Raw genomic sequence first — 14,268 nt, forward strand, 5'->3', positions numbered from 1 at the left:
ATTTCAAAACAATATATTTCAGCAATGAAGTTTAGGTAAACAGAAATGCAGCTGTTGAAGAACTCTACAGTATGGAGTCTGCTTTTGATGGCTGGATATATGAGCTGTGCAGTGAAGAAATGCAACCATTACATTATTGTAGTGCCAAAAGCTCTCATTTGTTCAGGATTTAAACACTGTATCAAATAAGCATGCATGTGACTTTAAATCACAAAGGAAGCAGGTGCTGTTCATTGTTTGTTGTAGCTTACGGTAAAAATCGGAAGACGTTGACAAATGAGCAGTTTATAACTTCACTGGGGAACTGGGTGGTAGAATTAGCTAACAGACAGGACAATGAGAATGCCCGGTTACACCCCGCCTTTCCGAAGCCCCGTCTTTCCGACAATAGACTTCCATTCATCGTAATAGCGGGGTTTTCTATTTTTTCTAAAGACCCCGCTACTCCGAAAAGGCTATTGGGGAAAACCCCCAGTGCGCAGTGCGCATTGATCCTTTTTTCCTTTTTGGGGTCAAACGGATCATGTGCATAATTAACTGCAAAACAAGCAAATACTTCATGACATATAATGTTCATTATGCTTAGCCTGTCTAGCCTCTACCTGGTCTTTTTACTAAACTTAACCAACTCCTTTCTTCATTGCCTAAGCCCAACCAAAGCATCTCCCTCAGTCAGCTGTCAGCGCGAGCGGCGGCTGCAGCAGCCTCGCGCCCGTGTGAGCTCAAGCCGGCTTCAGCCGCGCTCGAGCGGAGCAGAGGGGTGGAGAAAAAGAAAAAAAGTGTATTTCTTTTACTGTGTCGGGGAGAAAGTGGGACAGATCTGCCCAGTCTCTGAGCAGCACGTTTCACAGACAAGCCACAAAGCAGAATGTAAACAACGTCACGCGGTTCAGCACCTTGGACAGCTGCGGGGGGGAGGAGGGGGGTGTCGGAGTAGCGGTGTTTCGAAGTGGGGGTATTTCGGAACAGCGGGGTGTCGAAGTGGAGGTGTGTCGGAGTGGAGAGCTGTCCCCAGAATGCCCTTTACTTTGAAGGCTGCTCAGAATTTTTTTTTTTTCACTGGACTTTTTAATGCAGTTTAAACGTGAGTTTAAAAGTCTATTTGATGAGGTTCCTTTTATTGTCATATACATACCAACGAAAGAATACAACAAAATTGCACTCACTTAAAAAGGCTCAGCCGTTGCTTTTTAGTGTAGAGTTTAGTGTAGGAGTTCAAGTGTCCAGTATGTGTTATTTTAGTTAAGAGTTAATGTGGTGAAGGCTCTGGGATAAAAACTGGCAACAGTCTGGTGGTGCATGTTTTAATGGGCCAGTAGAGTCTTGGTTGGGATAGGGTGGAGTGAGTCCTTTGATATTTTCTGCTGGTCGGTGTGAAGTGGTTCTTTGATTGATTTGATTTATTTTCACAAACGCACACATCAACTTTCCTCAAGCTGTGTTTATGATTCCTAAAGTCTTTTGGTTAGCTATGGAGCTAACACACCAGAAAGCCATGTCAGACATTATGCTCTCAATGAAGCAGTGATAGAAGGACATCAGGACCTTCTTTGATAGATTAATCTTCCTGAGGGGGCTTCTCAGGAAATATAAGTGTTGTTGTGCCTTCTTGATCAAAGAGTTTGTGTTTTGTGTCCATGAGAGACTCTCAAAAACAAAACTCAAGAAGTAGATGCTCATCTATTTCTGTTTTCCTGGCCTTAAGTGCCAAGTTGTTGACTGTCAGCCTCTGCACCTCCTCCGTGTGCACCAAATCATCTCCCCCAGTGATCAGTCTTAGCGCTGTTGTGTGCACACTGATGTGTTTATGGTTTCTTTACATTTTCAGATCTACATAATGTTTCATCAGATGGCTGGACTCTCCATTCAGTCTCCACTTACAACCATCAGTGTCCTGGTCATCCACCTTCTCCTGGTGCCCTTTGCTGGAGGTAAGTTCATACAAGTACAAGCAGAAAACATCCTGCTTTGGAGCAAATAAAATCTTTTTTGAACACTCATGATCAATTTTTTTTTGTTTAATGTATGCTCTAATGTTTACTTAATGCTTTGTTCCATGATGCACATGGAGAATGACTGAGTTGTTTCATCTGCTGGTTGAACATTGTATTGATTCTGTGATGTATTAACATGTCAGATCTGGGGTCACCAATGTAATATCGTGAAGAAAACAAATCCCAACCTAATGCTTCGGGGGCAAAAATTAATTAATATCTTCTCTTTTCAGGTCAGTCTCAGTTAATTGTTCCCTCTCAGCCAATAGTGGCAACAGTTGGCGAGGACATCATTTTGCCGTGTCACCTTGAACCTGCTGAGGATGTTACTGCCAAGTTGTTGGAGTGGACGAGGTCTAACTTGGATCCCAGCGCTGTCTATGTGTGGCGTGCTCGTCAAGAGCTCGTAGATGAAAAACATCCATCGTACTCAGGACGAACATCACTGTTCACTGATGAACTGAAGCACGGAAACATTTCACTGAAACTGTCCAGAGTGAAACCTGGTGACGAAGGAAGATACAAATGTTTCATTCCAGAGAATAAAAAAGAATCCTTCGTTGAGCTTCTTGTTGGTACGTAGTGAAATACTGTGTGAGCAGTTTGGTGTCGTCCAGTCAGTGAATCCAGTGAAGCTGCCTTGAGGGATCCGTCTGGATGTTGCACCATCTTGAACTTAGTCATTCAGCTTTATGCCCCTTCTCAGCCACTGTGTTCCTGCAGTGACTGTGGTCTGTTATCACCATCTCTACTCAAGACCATCTCAGTCCAGACTGTTCTGGTCTGTGGTTTTCTGATGGTGGAAGAAGAGACCAAAGTCTATCAGAGCAGAGGTGTCTCTGTCTGTCTTCAAGAACCTGTTAAATTTTCATATGAATGAACTTGACAACAATTCAATCTGTAAATTATCACAATGACTTCAACAGTTGTTCAGAAACCAACTGTTGAGGTCAAGTTTTAAGCTGTTTATGGCCAAAAGGGAACCATGTTTCGAAGAAAACTCACATCAAGCTTCACGTTTTTAAATTAAAAAATAATTATCTTCACAATCCTGACTCTTATTTTGAAATGTTCCTGTTGTTCATCTCCAGGTGCTGCCTCGCCACCTGTCCTCAGTTTAGCAGGGACTGACAAAGACAAGGGGGGAGTGGTGTTACAGTGTGAGTCTAAAGGCTGGTATCCAGAGCCTGAGCTGCTGTGGCTGGACGCTGAGGGAAAGCTGCTCTCTGCTGGACCTACAGAGACAGTCAGAGGTCCTGATGTCCTCTATACTGTCAGCAGCAGAGTGACTGTGGAGAAGAGACACAGCAACAGCTTCACCTGTAGAGTCCAACAGAAGACCATCAACCAGACCAGAGACACTCACATTCATGTTCCAGGTCAAAACTCTACATTTAAACACTGTGTTAGTTTCAAACAGCTGAGGTCTAGTTCTACACAAACACCATCTGATCTGATTGTGTGTTGTCTCATTTCAGATGATTTCTTTAAGGTCCAGTCCAGTTCTTCTCCTGTCATCACTGGATTGGCTGTTACTCTGGCTGTTTCCATCATGATCATTAGCTCTCTTGTATGTTGTATCTTGAAGAGACGAAACATCAGTAAGTCACAAATAAACTATGGAAAGACTGAGTTAGTGGTGGGAACAGAGAAGTTCACTGTTACTGTACATGTGACACTGTGTCATTTAAAGACCGGGTAAACCAAGAATAAATATGTGTTTTAAGTTTATAATACCACAGGAAAATATATTATTAACCACTCTGTCAAATTTGGAGGACTAAAAAAGTCGTTAAGTATATAAAATTCTGCATCAAAGTTGTCAATAAATGAGCAGTTTTCTCTGGTTCCGGACGGTGGGGGCGTGTCGCGATATGGTCGTGCTGCAGGCAAAGAAACCAGCCCCATGGCAGCAGAGCTGGACTTCACTGACCGTCTCTGATACACAACCTAAACGTGACCTCAAACACACCCCACCACACACCCCAGTCCTCAGCACTGACACAGCTGATAAACCTAAAGGAAATATTTCTTACCTTCACTCTTGGTGTCTAAAACAGTCCCAGCAGCAGCAGCAGCAGCAGTCATCCAGCTGCAACAGGTTATAATCACCATGCTGCTCCCGTTTACATCTCGTTACCCGGTCAGCGTTCCTCATCCATTTGCATTGTGTGAAAAAAATAAATAAAGTTTTTAGCTAACGTTAGCTTAGCTTTAGCTTAGCTTTAGCTTCAAGTGTCCTGACAGGAGAAGCAGTAGCAGAGACAGTGAATCATCTCTGGACCTGGTACCGAGTCCAGACCCGGTCCAGACCGCCCGGCGCCCGTGACACCGCGTCCGAGTTGAGCAGCAGCCGTGTCCCGGTGGGAGGAGACCGGGGGAAACAACACAGTGGAGCCGGGAGGCTACGTCTGCTACCGCGGCTAAAAACTTTTTTCTCTTTCACACAATGCAAACGGAGGAAACGGGCAGACCGCGAGTAACGATCAAAACGGGAATAATATCGATCGGTGGATTAATAAACTGTTGGTGCTGGATGACTATGCTGCTGCTGCCTGTTTTTAGACACCAGAGTGAAGGTAAGAAATGGTTTGATCAGCTGTGTGTCCGCTCGGACGTGTGGTACGGCGGAGTTTTTTTTTTTTTTTTTTTTACGGTGTTCTCTGTCTGTGATTGTACAGTATGGCTGCTCTGGTCTCCCGTGTGTCTGGTTGTGTGCGTGAGTGGAGGCTGTTTGGTCGGACAGTGTGTTAATGAGGGAGACTCTGGTCAAAAGACGGTGTTGTTGTTGCTGCTGCTGTGTGTGTGTAACGTTGCGAGGGGTGTGTGACCGGAGGAGCCTCTCTCCCCGCGGTGACGGCTGTTTATCACGGTGTGAATACGTTAACGTTAGCGCTGTAAACTCGTTGTATGAAGGAACAAGACAGTAGTGGTCTCCCCTGTGTGTGAACATGAGCTACGTTTAGTTAGCTGGCTGTTTCACGTGTTTCAGCTAGACAGAAGAGCAAGTGGGACGGAAAACCTCTGAAGTCAGTTGGTTGAATGTATTTATATGTAGAGCAGAGCAGGGGGCGGGTTTAACCCTTTCGCTTTACGTAAAGCGGTCATAGACTTAATAGTCTACTTGCCAACAATGAGTACCCAGAAATGTTGAGTACCCCAAAGTTTTATGTTAGAAATATATAGTATGGGTCCCCAGTATTCAGAAACTGCCGGATGCTAACTTATGTTTTAGGGGTTATTGATGATGCTGAATCCATTTCTGACATTTTCAAAATTCAAAATGTCTGTCTAAACCGGAAGTGACCAGATTTTAACCGCCAGTGGGCCGATTTTGATGGAATTCAATCTGGTCCCTTCCGGTTTAGACAGCCATTTTGAATTTTGAAAATGTCAGAAATGGATTCAGCATCATCAATAACCCCTAAAACCACTCCAATATTGCCCAGATCAGCCAAGTCAATTTTGTTGAAATATTGCCCATATAGGAAATGATGCTAATTTATGCTAATTATGTCAATTGTGCTAATTGCCCAATATATATAAGTTAGCATCCGGCAGTTTCTGAATACTGGGGACCCATACTATATATTTCTAACATAAAACTTTGGGGTACTCAACATTTCCGGGTTCACAATGGGGCCCTATGGGCTGGCAAGTAGACTATAAGCCCGCCCATTCTAAACCTGCACACAGAACAGTCTCTGAGGCCTAGCTCCTCAAGGAAATGATGAATGGGAAAAATATTTTTTACATGTTTAGAGGGACACATTTAAGGCCTAATTAATATGATAAGAAGAAAAATACTGAATTTGGTTTACCCGGTCTTTAAGCTCAATTTGATCATAGTTCCAGGTGTTTATTTTTAAACTCTCATATCAAAGTGAATAAAGTGAATGTATTTTATTTTGTAATTAAATTGTTTTGGTTTTACACAGAAATAAGGAGGAACCAGAGGGATGAAAGTGATGGAGTAGAAAGAGAGAGAAAGAAGCTCCTGACAGAAGAGACAGTGGAAATGAAGGATGAGAAAAAGATAAATGAGGAAAAGATGAAAAATGTTGTAAGTAAAGAAACAAGAGTTTTCAGGGAAGAGAGAAAAGTAAATAAATGTCTTAGATGTAAAAACAAGATCTGAGAAAAGTAATGAATGAACAGATTACTCACTTCTGAGGAATAATGATAGTGGAAATTATGCTTTTGAAATGATCCAAAACAAGTTTTTATAATTTTTTCTCTTTTGTTGTCTTTGTTCAACTGCCTCATGTTTCAATTAAAGAACCAGAAATCTGAGCAGGAGAAGAGGGAGGAACAATGGAGGAGGGAGGAAGAGGAGGAAAAGAAGAAACTGAAGGAAGCTGAAAACAGAGTGGAGACCCTGAGAGAGCAGCTGGAGACCAAAAATAAAGAGGTTGGTCTCCTCTTCACTAATATAACTGACTGATTTCAGTTTGTCCTTCAGTGTCAGTGGTTTTAAATATGAAGAAATGAAGATGTCTGTCATCTGGTCTCCATCTTCTCTCTCCTCCCAGATTCAAGAGAAACAAGCTGACAATCAGAGGACAGAGGACGAGCTGAAGGAGCTGAAGAAAAAGCTGAAGACCAAGAAGTCAGAGGTTTATTTCTTCATATTGATCCTTCAGCATTGATTCACATGTCTAGTTGATTTTCTTCATCTCTCCTCCACTCAGTGACATGATGTCTCAGATAAAGTCCACTGGCTGTATAATGAGCTCCTGGGTTGTAGAACTGACCAGAGACTTTAAAGTGTCATCATGTCTCTGTCTGTCTCTCCTTCCTCCCTCACAGCTGGACACGATCAGAAACACACCAACCCGGTCTCTCCTTCATCCTCTAGTAAGTCCTGACATCATGAACCCAGTGAAACTCTGTGATGTTCCTCATGAACTAAACACCAAAGTCATTGATGATCTCATCAGCTGTTTATTTTATTTTTATTTTATTCATATGCACAATGATAAAACAAGAATTTAATTTAATAATACAAAGACAAATAATTGTGCAGGAGAGGAAAAGAAGCCCAAAGGGCTTATATAAAATCCTCCCCCTCAATACAAGATCACTAAAACAAATCAGCCAATAGAAAAAGAAAAAGGAAAGAAAAGCAAAAAAGAGAAAGAAACAAAGAAAAAACACAATAAACAAACAAACAAAAAATATCCATAAAATTACAAATTAATTTCAATTATACTAGACAGAGTATTATTTTTGCCTGAGTAGAAGATACCTCACCAAACTAGTCCTAAACATTTTGTAGGATGATATAAGCTTAAGAGACCTATCTAAAGAGTTCCAGAGTTGGGGGCCAAGAAATTTGATAAAAGATTTATGACTGGAGGTACGACAAAGAGGTAAATGAAAGTTCTTCCGACCTCTCACTGAATAAGAGTGAATATCTGATGATAACAGAAAAAACTTATGAAAAGTGCCTGGAATGTCTTGTTTGTAATGAATGAACTTAAACATAAACAGACATGTTTGAAACACATTAACTCATTGAGTGCCAACCACGTAATTTCTCGTTTTTCGTTCCCATGCGTTGAGTGCCAAAAACGTAATTTTACGTTTTTTGCTTTTTTTTTAAATTATGAAAATAGACACTTTAATACACATTATATGTAAATTTGGGGACTCTACGACGAGGAGAACTGAAATAGATGACGATCAAAGTCACATGACAGCTCATGATCTGGGAGTTTTTATCATAACTCGGCTTCTGCAAACGAGTTCTGCATGTGGATGCAGCAGCTGCTCTGCTCTCACCCGCGAGGCTGCAGCAGCTCGGAGCTGAACCAGGAAGCTCTCAGCCAACTGTCCCGCCCGGTCTTCATCTGGAGCAACACCGTGTCCTCCCCAAAGTCCTCCCGCGGTAAAATCTGATGGTCTCTGGGCCAAAGCAGACCGGCATCACCGACCCGTACCACAGAAGGACCGCGACCACCGGCGGGACCGGTGGTCGCGAGCCGCGGTGGCCGACTGACCCTCACGTTCCGCGGGGAGAAGCTGTGACACGGCACGGTGCGTCTGTGTTATTGTTGTTTAGTGGCGCCCCCCCCCGCCCCCGATGGTGGTTTTGTGAATAGAACAACAATTGTTGTGTATATTTATCTTATACGAGCCCTTTGATCCAGAAATGCGAGTGTCAGAAGAGCGACAGACACAAACAGAGCAGCTTTCATAAAAGACGTTCTATCTCCTTTTCTAGAAAAAAAGGAGGGATTTTGGTGAAACCCAGCCATGTTTAGCTTGACTTTTCTCAGGAACGGAGGCACGTAGAAACAAACGGTTTGTGGCCACTTGAAGCATAAAGTTAAACCTTTCAATTGAGCCACAGTATGTGTTGGTGGCAATAATATAGAATACACTGTGGCTCTACAAAAATCGTCAAAAATGGTCTAAATTGCCGGTACACTTGACTAAAACTTTGGAAAGGAGCGCGGCACTCAATGAGTTAATAGAAAAAATTGATAAAAGTTTAAATTTGCTAAATAAGGGTGCAGATGGTGCTTGATTAGTAGAATTTGAAATCATTCTCAAGAATCTTTTCTGAACTGAAAATAACTGATTAAGGTACGAAGAATATGAAGCACAATGTTACAATATGTCAAATATGGATAAATTAAACTGTAATATAATGTCATAAGACAGGACTGATTAACTAAGGAAGAAACTCTTCTAATAATGCCATATGACTTCATAATTATTTTGCATACATACTCAATATGGTTTCCCCAGGACAATCTTACAAGTACACCAAGAAATTTTGCACATGAAACTTGTTCAATTTCAATATTATTAATTTGCAGCTTCAAATCCTGCTCAGGAAAATTTTTATTTTTGTTTCTAAATAGTATATAATTTGATTTATTTACATTCAAGGAAAGGTTCTCAGCTGTAGACTGTGAATGAGATCAACACTGAGACACAGACTGATTCTCTGCTGCTTGTTGCTTCACTTTCTTCATGAACTTCATGAACACAACATCTGAACTGGTTCAGTCTCCTCTGAGGAGAAACCACATGTTACCAACCACAAGACACAGAAAAGTTCAGCACCGACCTGATGCTGCATTTGTTTCTATAGGAGTCATTGGACAGTCAGTTCAGTCACATGTTCTTCTTCTGATCCAGAGTCAAACCAAAGGAGAACAGAAAAAGAAGATGGAGGAAGCTGAGCAGGAAGTAGAAAGACTGGAGATGGAACTGGAGACCAAGGAGGCCGAGCTCCAGACCAAGAACAAGGAGGTTCAGATTTGACTTTTACACAACGATTTATTTCAGCAGCTCATGTTTTTGTTCAGTTTCTCTTTCTAAAACTGAACACAGTGATTTTAAAAACCTCACTCCTCGTCAGGACACTGGATGTTGTTGACTTAAAGAAACAAAAGTTTAACTATCATTAATATGTTTTTTCTATCAAATGGATCAATGAAAAGACAAAACACCAGCTTCATCTTTACTTTGTTCTCTTTCCTCTCAGCTGAAACAGAAACAAGCTGAACTCCATCAGCTCCAGGGAGAGAAGAGGAAACAAGAAGATGAACATCAGAGACAGAAGACGGAGCTGGAGACCAAGAACAAACAGGTTCATCTGTTCAATCAGTGATTTTCTTAGTTTCCTCCAGTCCACATGTTTGTAACAATAAGAGAAGACAGCTGAGTGTCTCTTCTTCTCTCTCTTTATCTACCTCATACAACACTGAGACAGGAAATAACTGTGTGAAGCTCAAGAGTCTCTAGAGAGAAGAAGGAAATCTGTCCATTGTCCTGAGAGACACAATCTGATCAAAAATCTCAACAGATGATGAAGTCTATGTGAACTATTTGTTTTAATCTACTTTATTTGTAGCAGTTATAAGTAAAAACTACTGAGAATAAAATTAATCTGTTTGATGTTTATTATATTGTTTCTTTTTTTTTTTTTTTTGCCTTTTTAATGCTTAAATAGTAAAACTGTTCCACATTATCTTTGGTCAGATGGAAAATCAGCAGAGAGACCTGCAGAGACAGAAGACGGAGCTGGAGACCAAGAACAAACAGGTTCATCTGTTCAACAACTAAACTGAGATGAGAATCCACACAGACCTAAATGTTGTGTCTTCATTCACTAAATCACATCAATCATCTCTCTTCTTCTCTGTCCTTCCTCCCAGTTGGAGCAGCAGCTCCAGGAAGAGAAGAAGAAGCTGGAGGAGAAGATCAGAGAGGTTCATGTTTCTACCTAAATCAATGAGCTGTCTCTTCTTCTCTCTCTTTATCTACTTCATACAACACTGAGACAGGAAATAACTGTGAAGCTCAAGAGTCTCTAGAGAGAAGAAGGAAATCTGTTCATTGTCCTGAGACACAATCTGATCAACACTGATCAGCATTTTGTTTTAATCTACTGTTGTTTTGTAACAGTTAAGAACACGTGTAAACAACTGATGAGAATAACACTAATCTAATGATGCAAAGCCTGCAGAGCTAGTTCAGGCAGACAACTCAGGCTGCGCCCATCCTGAGCAGCTGATCAGTCACATGCTCCCCTCGCCCAAATAGGGCGGGTTATTTAAATCTCCCCATCTTACCTGCTCATCCCTTGGCTATGCTTCTGCTGCTACTCCGCTGCTGCTCTGCCTTCTCTATTCTGCTGCTGCCTTGCTGCCCATGAGGTTTTTGCAAACCCACCACCTCCCCAGCATTCACTTGTGGGCTCTGTCTCTTGATCCCTTGTGGGGGGTCCGGGAACGAATATGAGTCAGAGCCTGACGCCAAACCTGCTGCAGCCATGCTCAAGAATATGCTATCCATGCTGTTCTTCAACTTGCTATGCTTACAGTATACTCAATAAATAATTTCTTTTCATTCCAGAGTTTTCTGATTGAACTAATGTTTATTATATTGTATGTTACATTTTATAGTCTCAATTGATGATTAAATAGTAAAACTGTCCCACATTATCTTTGGTCAGATGGAAAATCAGCAGAGAGACCTGCAGAGTCAGAAGAAGGAGCTGGAGACCAAGAACAAACAGGTTCATCTGTTCAATCAGTGGTTTTCTTAGTTTCCTCCAGTCCACATGTTTGTAACAATAAGAGAAGACAGCTGAGTGTCTCCACTGAGTCATGTGTCACATTCATGTCTTTAAGACAAAGCTGGTCCAACACTGAGTCTCTGTCCATGTCTCTGTTCAATCCCAGCTGGAGACAAACCAAGCTGAGACCAACAGGAAGAAGGAGGAAGCTGAGAGAGAAGTGGATAAGATGGAGAAAGAGGTGGAGAAGATGAAGAAAGAGATGGAAGGGAAGGTTCAGACAGATCCCAAGGTTGCGGGTTCATGTGCTACAACAGAAGAAGTAAGGAAACTGTTCTGCCTCATGCATGAAGCAACATTATGTTGAACAACTTATTACAGTACATCTGTTCAATTTTAACAAAACATTTAGAATGTGCTCAAATCAGCATGACAGCACACCTGACTCATCACTAAAAATATTACTTTTGCGGCTTTTGGGCTTTTACGTACAGTAAATAATCCGGAGTAATCGAAATGTTTCACTTTCTCCATCAGTTGTATTGATGACACGGCACTATAACTTCAAATACATGCAGAGTTTGTGGTTGTAGAAGTCACACCAGTGAAAGGAAAAAAATCAGCATCTTTGTTATAACTTGGGCGATAAAAGTATAACTGCATGTTTATTTGTGTGGTATTGATTTAGTTTTGGAAAGTCAGAGACCGTGATAAAACATTAAAGGGATAGTTCACCCTAGAATGATATTTCGCTCATTATCTACTTACCCTCATGTTGACTAAGGGCTGGAAGAATTATCAGAGTCCTCCGTCCCTTCTCTGAGTTACAGGGGGTCTCGGCGTAGCAGTGCATTTCAATGCAACGGTTGCAAAGCGACACCGGAGCTCTTCGTAAAAAAAGACACACAAAAAAACATCCAAATACCTCCATGATGCTCGTATGTAATGTCCGTCTTGTGCTGAAGCCCCAAATTGCGTAATTGTCCCGAAAAAAATTAAATAAGTCTATATTTTAAGCTTGTTTGTAGCGGAAGCTTCTCGAAGCTCCTCTTCCTGGTCCGTCCAAATATCGCGTGATTCGCAGTAACCGCACTGACGCCGGCGCAAATCACGCGAGATTTGGACGGACCAGGAAGAGGAGCTTCGAGAAGCTTCCGCTACAAACAAGCTTAAAATATAGACTTATTTAATTTTTTTCGGGACAATTACGCAATTTGGGGCTTCAGCACAAGACGGACATTACATACGAGCATCATGGAGGTATTTGGATGTTTTTTTGTGTGTGTTTTTTTACGAAGAGCTCCGGTGTCGCTTTGCAACCATTGCATTGAAATGCACTGCTACGCCGAGACCCCCTGTAACTCAGAGAAGGGACGGTGGACTCTGATAATTCTTCCAGCCCTTAGTCAACATGAGGGTGAGTAGATAATGAGCGAAATATCATTCTAGGGTGAACTATCCCTTTAACGTCAGCTCAGAGTTCACTCATCTGGGACTAGAAAATCATTTCTGTCGCTCGGTCGTTAAGGGACACAGGCGTCTACTTACGTGACTGATTGTGTTTCAGTTATTAGTCAGCTCTTTAGAGAATCTGAAGCAACATTACCTATGTTGAACAACTGTATTAACTGAATTTATAATTTATAATTTATTTATAAATTAAAATAAGCAGATCAACAGTCAGTTAACACTGGAACAAGTCGGCAGCATTAAACACACCAGTAGCTATAAAGGTGTGTGTGTGTGTGTGTGTGCGCGCGCGCGTGTGTGTGTGTGCGCGCGTGTGTGTGTCTGCCGGGGGACAAGGACAATATGGCCGACACTGTGAGCACATGGTCTAAATGAGGAAGACTATGAAACAGGATGGTGATGAAGAAGTCAGGATGGCTGCTGAGTGGAGCAGAGAGAGTTTCCAGTCAGTGTTCAGACTGTGAAGGAAGCAGCTCCTGAAGTGGACTCTTGTGGTTTTGGTGGTAAACATCATGTTGGTGGAGTTGGTGGAGGTTTAGGAGTCAGAGAGTAAAACATGCAGATAAACAACATGACTGAAGGAAACAGACCAGCTGATCTTCTCCTCCATCCACCTCCACTCACTGCTTCACACATCTAACTGGATGTTTCCTCCTCCATCAGACATCCAGCCAGCAGAGACAGGAGGAACCAGACAAAGTCTTCACCTTTTGGATAAACCAATACGGCAATGTTTTTCTCAGAAACGACTCCTCTAAGGTAAAGTTGTTGTCTGATGATCAGAGAAGAAATGTGTGTTTCCCAGTAGAAGCTGGATTTGAGCTGAGCTTCTCCTTTATCAACAAGAAGAAACTCTTAGTGAAGTTTAGTGATTATTGTCCTTCATGGTTATTTAGTCAGTCTCATGTTGTCACTTCCTGTTTGACATGATCCACTTTCCTTCAAACAGAACCTGCTGCTGAAGAACTGGCAGGTAAAACTGGAGTTCAGCAAGGAAATTCTGACCATTACATACGGAGAGTATCACTTTTGTCAGCCAGGAGAGACAGAGATTGTGAGTCTCACTTGTTGTTAAAAGTTGTTTTATATTTCTTGATGTAGCTCTTCTCTGTTTTTTCCTCCTCATTTCCTGCTTAAAGGGACATTCTGACTATTTACTGCTTCACATCCATGAAGCTGGGGAAGTGATGGACGGTCAAACCTCTACAAACACTAGACTCTACAATTTCCACAGAGCAACAGAAACATGATAGGACTTTCCTCACAGCCTGAGCTGTACTCTGTGTGACAAACACACTTCATATGTCAAAGAGCTGCAGGTGAACACAGGGTTTCTGTCATGGAGACAACAATTCACAGCTTTGGTCTTCTCTAACTCTACATTCACAGATCTGGGAAAATGATGAAGAGTGTAAAAAGGAATATGGAGATCTGGTTAAAGCAACACTTATAAACTCAAGAGGAGAGGTCTGACATCATGTTACATTATATAATCTAATATTTTATTACAACACATCTGTCTGCTTATGTTATATTTTGATAATTTTATCCACAACAACTTTATGCTTTTTGTTACAGATTATGGATGAAGAGACATGTCATCGTTATCACCAATAACTCTGAAGATGTTTGCTGATGTAGTTTAATATTTTGTTTCAGGTTCATGAAATTCCACACATAATAACACAAATAACACAACACACTGTAACAGTGAGACATTACAGTAAAGTCATAACTGCTTATACACATGAGAAACAAAGAATAGAT

The 14,268-nt window shown here is 41.5% G+C and overlaps 2 protein-coding genes and 2 long non-coding RNA genes across 6 annotated transcripts in view; 3 read left to right on the forward strand and 1 right to left on the reverse strand.

Annotated features, from left to right (window-relative positions):
* Window positions 1–14,268, reverse strand: part of LOC311001337 (butyrophilin subfamily 3 member A2-like) — a 207,195-nt gene that overhangs the window by 109,400 nt on the left and 83,527 nt on the right. The gene's annotated exons all lie outside the window — the stretch shown is intronic.
* The window catches only part of LOC311001384 (uncharacterized protein), a 104,551-nt gene that overhangs the window by 72,951 nt on the left and 17,332 nt on the right, over window positions 1–14,268 (forward strand). Inside the window, exons 5-7 of the mRNA XM_083992469.1 lie at window positions 9,993–10,055; window positions 10,169–10,222; window positions 10,969–11,031. Coding sequence (XP_083848595.1) covers window positions 9,993–10,055; window positions 10,169–10,222; window positions 10,969–11,031 — 180 coding nt within the window. The remainder of the gene's footprint in view (window positions 1–9,992; window positions 10,056–10,168; window positions 10,223–10,968; window positions 11,032–14,268) is intronic.
* The window catches only part of LOC311001398, an 80,447-nt gene that overhangs the window by 11,586 nt on the left and 54,593 nt on the right, over window positions 1–14,268 (forward strand). The window lies entirely within an intron of this gene.
* On the forward strand, window positions 2,397–3,580 carry LOC311001388. The gene is made up of 3 exons (XR_014596161.1): window positions 2,397–2,569; window positions 3,086–3,373; window positions 3,473–3,580. It is a non-coding gene; the product is annotated as an uncharacterized lncRNA (long non-coding RNA).

Source organism: Trachurus trachurus (genome assembly GCF_905171665.1).
Source record: "Trachurus trachurus genome assembly, chromosome: 18".
Classification (NCBI taxonomy): Eukaryota; Metazoa; Chordata; class Actinopteri; order Carangiformes; family Carangidae; genus Trachurus; species Trachurus trachurus.